The 10,411-nt window shown below is 36.9% G+C and overlaps 1 protein-coding gene across 2 annotated transcripts in view; it reads left to right on the forward strand.

Annotated features, from left to right (window-relative positions):
* The window catches only part of BIVM (basic, immunoglobulin-like variable motif containing), a 21,980-nt gene that overhangs the window by 1,622 nt on the left and 9,947 nt on the right, over positions 1-10,411 (forward strand). For both annotated transcript variants that reach the window (XM_004384173.3, XM_023738540.1), the window contains exons 2-4: positions 4,590-4,685; positions 4,964-5,068; positions 5,288-5,382. In XM_004384173.3, the coding sequence (XP_004384230.2) occupies positions 4,590-4,685; positions 4,964-5,068; positions 5,288-5,382 (296 nt within the window). The remainder of the gene's footprint in view (positions 1-4,589; positions 4,686-4,963; positions 5,069-5,287; positions 5,383-10,411) is intronic.

Genomic DNA, 10,411 nt, shown 5'->3' on the forward strand with positions numbered 1-10,411 from the left:
CAGAGATACACAAGGCATAGTCTTTGTTTACCCAAGGTTTAAAATCTAGTTAAGAAGATGGGACCAAGCAGAAAAATAAAAATACTTTAGGTCATTTCCCAAGTGATTGGTATGAATAAATAATCAACCTGAGAGGAGTTGTCTTAGTCATCTGGTGCTGCTATAACAGAAATACCACAAGTGGATGGCTTTAACAAACAGAAATTTATTCTCTCACAGTCTAGGAGGCTAGAAGTCTGAATTCAGAACACCAGCTCCAGGGGAAGGCTTTCTCTCTCTGTTGGTTCTGGGGGAAGATCCTGGTCATCTATCTTTCCCTGGTCTAGGAACTTCTCAGTGCCGGGACCCTGGGTCCAAAGGACGTGCTCTGCTCCCAGCTCTTCTTTCTTGGTGGCATGAGGTCCCACTCCTCTCTGCTCACTTCTCTCTTTTATATCTCAAAAGAGATTGATTCAAGATACAACCTAATCCTGTAGATTGAGTCCTGCCTCATTAATATAACGACCTTTAATCCAGCCTCATTAACATCATAGAGGTTAGGATTTACAATACGTAGGATAATCACATCAGATCACAAAATGGAGGACAACCACATAATACTGGGAATCATAGCCTAGCCAAGTTGACACACATTTTTGGGGGATGCAGTTCAATCTATAACAGGAGTTAATGATTGCCAGAAGGCCTTACTAAGGAGCTGGGTCTTAAGGGATGACATAGAACTCTTAACGAGGGAATGTAGGATCAAAAGGTCTATGAACAGCTGGTAGGAAAGTGTATGGCAAGTTGATAATAGTGAGTAGACCAGTTTATCTGGAATGAGGCTCAGAGAAGCTAAGAAACTTACCCAGCATCACATGGCCGATCTTGTGTTGAAACTAGAGAGTCAAACTCCTAAGTCCATTCTTTCTCTTTTTTTGCTTTTTTGGTAACACATCATGGTCTATTTCTTGGCTATCAGGCTAAGGATTTAGATTTTTTTCTGAGGTAGAGAGCAACCATTGAAGATTTCTTAGCAAAAAGGTATTTTACAAGGATAAATTGGTAGTAGTTACTATGGAGGGGGTATTGAAGGGACACCAGAGTCAGTAACATAAATTTTAGTTTCTTTTGAGAAGAACTTTGCCCATTTTTGCTTCTTGTCTCTTGGACTTAAGATTTATTTTGACAACAAATATGAATAATTATATTTTATAGTGTGACATGTAACATAATAAGAGCTTGGACTAGGAAGGACAGATGAGAAAAGTACCCTGAGGGGAAGATCACCAAGATAACAAGCTTATTCCCCATTGAGAATTAGAATATAGGATTAGGATGGGAATGGAAAGAGCCATAGAAGGTAGTAGAATGTTAGCAAAAGTTTAAAGCTGGAATGAACAAGATCAGTAAAAAAGTTTGGTTTGATGAAGAAGTATAAAAATTCTTGAGGGAAGCCTCTTTTTTTTGACCTTGAAGATCAGATTTAGTGTTACAGAAAATATATGCATGCACATAATACTTTCTTGGTAAACATATGTTAAGGTTATTTTTGTGACATATAAAATATTATATAGTATTGGACTTGTAAAACAGTGCTAAAGATTGAACTCTGGCGGAATGTTCACGGCAGAGAAAAAGAGTAAGTAAATGAATTAATTGTGCTTCATTAGGGTGGACCATCAAAACCAAACCCTGTTGCGGTCAAGTCTATTCCAGCTCATAGTGACCCTGTAGGACAGAGAAGAACTGCCCCATAGGGTTTCCAAGGAGCAGCTGGTGGATTTGAACTGCTGACCTCTTGGTTAGTGGCTGAGATCATACAGCATATAATAACTAACTGCCTGTCACAAAGATCTCTTAGGTAGATCACACTCATATTTAAACAACTAAAGCAGGAGGTTACTTGAATAAGGTCATAAGTAAATTGTCCATAGGTTTCCTAGTGGCCTTGTTCTCACTAAAACAATGAGGAGTATTCTGACGAGTTGGTTGCCACCTTGAACCTTAAGAGGATAAAATGTCATTGGGGAAAAACTAGCTTTAACAGGATGTCTAGGGTTGATCCCAAGGATGTATGGAGTGTTTAAAATGTAAGGGGGGAATTTAAATATGTTAAAGTAAAGGCATTTTTTCCTCTCTCTTTCCTTCTCTCAAACCCATGAAAAGAACAACACCCACAAAATGAAAAACGGGGGAGAACTCCATCCTCATTGAAACAAAGGAATAGCAACGTCTCCACAAACCATAGGCTCCAAAACATGCTTATGAAATCTGTGCACCCTGGACTAACGGAGAACACGCTAAGAGCCGCAGACTGCTGCGGCCTCCAACAATGCAGGGTTCCTTAGAGGTACCTGCCAGAGTTCTGAAAGGCCCATCCAGTGACCCTTAGGATAGAGTGACTACATTTAGGGGTGTGAGCAGTCACATCCTGGCAGAAGCAGGGAAGTTTTTTGTACACATCTAGTTCAGCATTGCAGAAATGCAGGGAGAAATTGCAGAAGGAGGCACCGTGCTCACTGCCGCTTTACTCTTACCACCTGCCTTCCCGGCTGAGGATAACGCCTCTAGTGAAATGGGCAAAAGGCAGTGATAGCAAAACAGGCTGCCTGGATTTTTGGTTTGAGAACACCTTTACCTTCTTGAGTAAGACTTGACAGTGTTGGCGTTGAAGACGACAGACCTGAAGTAAAGTTCAGGCTGTCTCAGATCCCACTTCCAGGTCTCCTCTCCAACCATTCTTCCATAATAATCAGCTCTAGGAAAGGATGAGTAATACTCAGAAAGAAAGCTGCTTCATACCTGTGTATAAAAATTATAAACAAACAAAAATGACTCACTTGTACATCTTGGAAAGAAATGTAGGAAACAAAGAAAAGTATTAGAGATACGAAAGCCACATTAGAAACAAAAGAAAGACATTACAGAGATGAAAGCCACATGAGAAGCAAAAAAAAGTGCAAAAAGTGAAAAACACAACCAAATCTTATGGTGGCCAGGTGAGATGAAATCACCAAATGGAAAAGAGTAAAAATATAAAAATGCTCCTAGAATAGATAAATATGGATAACAGACAAAAGGTCCAAATATGAAAAACTGGTATCCCTGAGGAGGATCAGAACAAATAGAAGAAAATATGTAAAAGACACACTGAAAACATGTTCCTGAAGTAAGAAAAGACTCATGTCTACAGATTGAAGGGGCAAATAGTGTCCAGGAAAGGAAAATTGATAAGGGTCTTCACAAAGACCTATTCTGGTGGAGTTACTGAACTTCAACCATCAATAAAGAGTTCTGGGTATCCAGGTAGAAAAATAAATTGTACAAGAAGAAGATACCCCTTTGGCTTTGGTCTTCACCATGGCAGCACAAGCTGCCCAGCTACAATGGAGTTAAGTTTCTCAAGAAGAGAAACAGGCATCTAAGAATTTTACTTTTAGATTATTATTAGAGTATTAAAGCAACGGACTTGTGATCACACAAGAATTCAGGGAATACACACCACTTATGAGCTGTTAACCACTCAAAAAGGAATTTAAACCAACCAAGATATTGAAAAAAAAATATTAGGAACAAAAAAGCCATAGAAAACAATTGATGATGAGTGCCAAATCCATTTGTAGGAATTTTGGTTCCAGAATGGAATGTTCATTAGAACGATGAATATATGAGCACTTACAGAAGTTAGCTTCTTAGTGTGAAATATAAGAACTACATAATCAAACACTTCTAAGCTAGGGTCATTTTTGTGGTAAGAATTCTTATTTAAAGAGCCTTGCAAATAGATATCAACAAAATTATTCCTAAGTGTGCTAATTTTTTTTTCTTCTGTGGCTGTAAACCAGTTTATAGTCTTTCTTACACGATAATTTGCATCTTATGTTAGATGACTTCTTTTGTATCTCAAAGTCTTAATGATCAGTTTATAGAATAGATACAAGTTGTTGTTGATTTGTATATGTATCAATATGAATGTTATATATACATATATATGCATATATTTTATGAACATAGAATTTTTCAAGTCATAACAACCCTGTAGGACAGAGTAGAACTGCCCCATAGGGTTTCCAAGGAGTGGCTGGTGGATTCGAACTACTGACCTTTTAGTTAGCAGCTGAGCTCTTAACCAGTGTGCCACCAGGGCACAGTGGATGATAAATGAATGTCTTTTTAATTTGAGTTGAAGAATCTCTCTGCAAAGCTGGTACGTGTGGGCGGTTAGTTTTGTTTTCTCCAATATTGCTGATGTTGCAGATAATTGTGCGTGCAGCTCAACTAGGAGTTTATATAAAAATTTTGATAGTGGGTGTCTAAAGTTGCATATAATTAATTTTTCAAATTATACTTTTTAATTATAAGTCGTCTTTAACTGGGAGTGGGTCATACTTAGCCATCGTTATTAAAATGCATTATTTATTGTTATGCATTTATGACTGGTATTTAATAAATATGAAAGTATTTTGAGTGAATAAAGATTTTACATTGGTTAACATGATCTAAGTTTTAATTATGCTCACAGTTTTCGTTGTCATGAGGTTTATGTATTTCTGTTATGCATCTCTTATAGTCATTCAAGTGAAGATAACAGCCGTTTATTTTCTTAGGTACTGCATAAGCCGGCCACAATATAAGACTTCTTGTGGTATCTCCTCATTAATTTCTTGCTGGAATTTCTTATATAGTACAATGGGAGCTGGAAGGTAAGTATGTCAATTTATGGATATTCCCAAACTTCAAACTCAAAAGCAATTTGGTGTTACTTTTCGGTAATGCAAGGTTTCTAAGAAGGGATTTTTATAAATTAAGAAACAACTGCTGTACTTTTTAGTAAGCCTTTTAGCCTAAAATACATGCATGTATTATTTTTGATGAAATAAAATTTAATTAAAAATATTACCAAAATTGTTTGCAAATCAGACAGACATTAAAGTTGTGCATGATTGGAATTGTAAAATGAAAGGCAATCTTTCTCTTGTAGTTTTCCACCTATTACCCAAGAAGAGGCTTTACATATTTTGGGCTTTCAACCCCCATTTGAAGATATTAGGTTTGGCCCTTTCACTGGAAATACAACACTTATGAGGTATGAAACCCCCACTTAGAGGCAATACCTTATTTCTAGGTCTGTAAAGAAGTAATACTCTAGATATGTTTTACGCAATAAACCATGTGCCTAGCTACTGGGCCCCAACCTCTAGCAGACATGCCAAACTTGGACTATGCCTACATTTCTCTAGAATTGAATTAATGCCATCTTTGTTATAGAACTATTGCTATGAGCAAATCCTCTTCTTATTTTCAGGTGGTTTCGACAAATTAATGACCACTTCCATGTAAAAGGATGTTCTTATGTTCTGTATAAACCTCATGGGAAGAATAAAACAGCTGGAGAAACTGGTAGGTAAACATATAGAAGAGTTTATACTCATACGCAAATCCACCCACCCGTATGTACATACGTATGTGCTTTAGGATCCATCTCAAAAATTGGCTGTCTTTATTCAAGGGACAATATGCAAACCCTAAACATAGTCTGTTACTTTTCTATCTCTTTATCTAAGGGGGAAGTCTGTAATTCAGTAGGGCACTTTTCAATGTGTAGTTTAACAGTTTTACCTCTTCTCGTCTTTACATGTAGGACTTTTAGAACTTTAAGGCATGTCATAAACACTAACACAGTATTGTTCGGTTCTAACACAGTATTGTGTGTGTGTATAAAACTTTGAGGAAGCAGCATGGAATTTCCTATAAGGGAAGGGAAGGATTTTAGAATATTTGTTGGTAAACCAAAAACCAAACCTATTACTGTCGAGTGAATTCCAACTCATAGGGACCCTATAGGACACAGTAGAACTTCCCCATAGGGTTTCCAGCAAGTGGCTGGTGGACTCGAACTGCTGGCCTTTTGGTTAGCAGCCGAGTTCTTTCGTAATAATATAAAAGCAGAATAATGGACTGTGAAAGTGACTGAGTTCTGTTATATAATAATCTAGGTTATAACAGAGATTAATGGAGTTGATTTTAAGGATTTTAAGGATTGTTTTACTTATACACTAATAAAATAACTTGCATTATTTGAAAATTTCCATTTTTTAAAATTGGCACAACAATCTTTTGATTTTATAAATCTGAAAGTTGTACTACAGAGAGGGTATATGTTTACCAAGGTTAAGGATTGAATGAACATAGAGTAGGATATCTTTCTGTTGACCTATAGCTGGCCAGCCATTTATTGGAAACCCTATGGAGCAATTCTACTCTGTCCTGTAGGGTTGCTATGAGTCAGAATCAACTGGATGGCAACAGGTTTTTATAGCTGTTGTATTACACTGGTTAAGAGTTAGGCAAGCTTGAAATTTAGACCTTGGCTCCTGTATATACTAGTTTTGTGACCTCGAACAAGTCACTTAGCCCCTCACTTGCCGAGCCCCATTGTGGACCTTGGTTTCTGTATTTGCATCCATTCCACAGGGTTACTGTGATGATAGTACTTAGTGTACTTAGGACCATGTTTGACACAGAGTAAGGACTCAACAGGTGTTAGCTATTCTTCTTACTGACTGAACTGTACGTTTGCACTGGGCCTGTCCCTGTGGAAAGGGCCGCTTTAAATGGTGTGCTAGTATTTTTTTCTGTTTCTGGTGAGATTGCTGACACACCTCTCAGTAACCCATTAGGCAGATAAAAACTGAGAAACGGTATGTTTTCCAGGTTACTAACTTTTCTCTTCAGCTCTGTCTACTTTGCTTTTTAAATTGTTCATTGAGTTTGAGTTAAAAAAAATTGAATCATATTTTCATTTTTAGAAATCTCTACTTCTTTTTTAAATCTGCTTTTTTAAATAGTTTCTTGTTCCTAACTCCTGTTTTCATACCTTCTTTATTTTTTTTCTGTGTTTGATCTAATATCTGACATTTTTGTGTATCTGATTCTGCTGTCTTGTTTCTGCTGGATCTCACCTGAGGTACCTTTTCCCTTGCCTGTTTTGTTTCTTTAAACTGTAATCTATTTAACTGGGTCTTTATCTGTGAGAAGTCTTTGAGACCTGGATTAAATTTAGGAGTCGTAAAATTCTTCAGAGATTTCCACTGAATTTTGCCTGTTTCCTGGAGTACTATCCACCTGGAACTATTTTGATTTCTCTAATTGAGGAGTTTTTTTGGACCACACAAGTAGCATGAGTTTTACTGGCTTATGGTTGTGAATTCTCAGGGAAAGTTTTTCCTCGTCGTCCACACCAACAGTTAGAGGGAAAATTTCCTTCTTCCTTCTTCCGTGTGGTCAGTTTCTTCCTCCTTTACTTTTACACTGAAGGTAGGTAGCTTTATGGCATCTCAGCTTTTCCTGACTCTCCATATGGAACAAGCCCTGGACTTTTTTTCTGTACTGCATACCTTGTGCAGTCATCAGGGTAAAGCTGTATTTTCTGGGGTTTGGCAGACACTTTCAGAACAAAAGCCAGTGTGAAAGCCCGCTTACCTCCAAGGATCCCTACTTTCATTCCTTTGTTAATCTCTGAGGACTCTTCTGTATGTATTTTAACAAATCTTTTTACATTTTATGTAGTATTTTTGTTATTTCATTGGCAGCGTTATTCAGGGTATCTAATTCACCATATTGCCAAAGAAAGTATGTACATGGAACATTCAAAAAACTCTTATCTTTTATGTATATGTTCAAATTTATGTTTTGTGGTATGAAATAGTTCTAAACTTAGAATCGTTTGGATAACAATATACTATTAATATGAACAAAATCTTAATTCTGGTGTTTAATCTATGTTATGATCAGTGTTTGTTTCTTCAAACCAAAACTATTGCTAGATACATATAATCAGTAACTAAACCAAGCATGGTTGTGGTTATAGATAGATCCTAGCCTTTCTCATAAACTATGTAATTTGACTATCGTCTTGACCTTAGTTTTGGTATGTTAATTTTTCCTTCTGTAATATTTAATGTTTTCTGCAATTTTGGAGTATTAAGGCCCTTTTCCATGTGACCTGCTTTTAAAAAAATCAGCATTGGTAAGCAAGGAGCAATTTTGGTATCCCTGGCGATCCCGAATGTACTTTTAATGCTAATAAGATCTGTGTTAGCTCGATGACACATTTCCAAAGAATGTATATTCTTTTGTTTTTAGAATGAGATGTATTTTACTTATTCAAATTAAGGGAAAATAATATTAATTATGTTAGTTCCACATTTATTATCATTGTCAGGTCTGGATTTTAGTTTATGGTGATGCTAGTCTACATTAACAGTGTGTCAGACAAGATGCCTATCGTTTGTGTTATTATAAAAGCTAATTCAATATTATCAACTCTTGCTGTCCTTATGATACTAACTTTTAAAAAATTTTATTTTATTTTATTTTTGTCGAGAATATACACAGCAGAACATACACAAGTTCAACAATTTCTACATGTACACGTCAGAACTGATGACATTCTTCAAGTTGTGCAACCCTTCTCACCTCCATTTTTCAAATTGTTCCTCCTCCAGTAACGTAAACTCACTCCCCTAAGTTTCCTCTCTGGTTTTTTTTTGTTGCTGTTGTCAGTTTGATCTCATGCATAGTTCTTAAAAGAGCACAATGCTCAAGGCAGACATTCTTTAAAGCTACACTATTGTTTGGTTTAACGAGACTTCAGGGAATATTTTTGGGTTCAGGTTTAAAGATTATCGCAGGGCAGTAGTTTTGGGGGCCCATCCAGCCTCAATGACTCCAGAAAGTCTTGATTCCATGAGAATTTGAAATTCTGCTCTGCATTTGCGTCTTTTGGTCGGGATTCTTCTATAGATTCTTTGATCACAATGTTTGAGGGTCATTTAACTCAAATGTAAGGGCATTTTTTGACACCTATTACTACATTTCTATGTCTCATTGTTTTTCATTGATTTTATAGTAGTAAAAACCATCCTTTATTGGGAGTCGCTATGAATCAGAATTGGAGCCCTGGTGGCGCAGTGGTTAAGAGCTTGGCTGCTAACCCAGAGGTCAGCAATTCGAATCCACCAGCTGCTCCTTGGAAACCCTATGGGACAGTTCTACTCTGTACTGTAGGTTGCTATGAGCTGGAATCAACTTGACAGCAACGGGTTTTGTGAATTAGAATTGACTCAATGGCAGGGGGTTTGGTTTGGTTTATTGTGTGTTAGGCACTGTGCTGACTTACCTGATTTAATGCTATACCAACCCTATAACAAATGTATTATTCCCCCTTTATTGACTAGGAAACTGAGACATGGAGGGGTTAAATAAAATTAAACAGGTTGCACAGCTAGTAAGTGGTAGATTCAGATGTCAGACTCAGGTCTGTCTGATTTCATAGCTCAAACTCAACCATTTGCTATTCTGTCTTTTCTGGTGTTAACTTCTTTCAATAGTCATAGTGCATTTTAGAGCTATTATATTACTTTGCAAATACCAGCTTTGAAATGCCCAAACTCAAATTAAGCCAGGGATTCTTTTCTTAGTGGTTATTATTATTTTTTTTTTTTTTTTTACAGTTAAAACGCATCATTTTAAACAAAAAAATCATGTACTAATAGGAACATTTCTGTACATTTTTTTTTTCAAAATGCTTGTCTTTCCTTAGCAGAAATTTCATTGTAGTCGTCTTATTTTTAGTTACTTTTTCTTTTTTTTTTTTTAAGTATCTGCTAGGGTGAATGTTCTTGGCAGCCACTGTCATCAAGTCAGGATGTCTGGGATGCTTGACTTTTTATGAGGTCAAAAAGTCAAGAAGTTCAAGAAAAATGCATGATTCAGCTCTATCTTTGCAACCTCTTTTTGGTCCAAAAGATTTTCCATCATTCTCTAATTATTACAAAGTATTATAATGATTATATTCGTTAAAGATGTTATAAAATATACACCTATGACAGTTTGTATTCTGTGAATTAAATATGAAGAATTTCACTGAAAGCAAATGATGAGTAAGGTTGTCATGTTGTTGTTTGTTAGGTGTGGTTGAGTCAGTTCTGACTCCTAGCGACCCTGTGGACAGCAGAACAAAGCACTGCCCAGTCCCACACTGTCCTCACAATCGTTGTTATGCTTGAGCCCATTGTTGCAGCCACTGTGTCCATCCATCTCGTTGAGGGTCTTCCTCTTTTTTTGCTGACCCTCTACTTTACCAAGCATGATACCCTTCTCTAGGGACTGGTCCCTTCTGATAACATGTCCAAAGTATGTGAGGCAAAGTCTCACCATCCTTGCCTCCAAGGAGCGTCCTGACTGTATTTCTTCGAAGACAGATTTGTTCATTCTTCTGGCAGTCCATGGTATATTCAGTATTCTTCAAAAAAACCAAACCCTTGGCTGTCAAATTGATTCCGACTCATAGCTACCCTATAGGACAGAGCAGAACTGCCCAGTTGGGTTTCCAAGCAGTGGCTGGTAGATTCAAACTGCCAACCTT

Source organism: Trichechus manatus, unplaced genomic scaffold (genome assembly GCF_000243295.1).
Source record: "Trichechus manatus latirostris isolate Lorelei unplaced genomic scaffold, TriManLat1.0 scaffold00118, whole genome shotgun sequence".
NCBI lineage: Eukaryota > Metazoa > Chordata > Mammalia > Sirenia > Trichechidae > Trichechus > Trichechus manatus.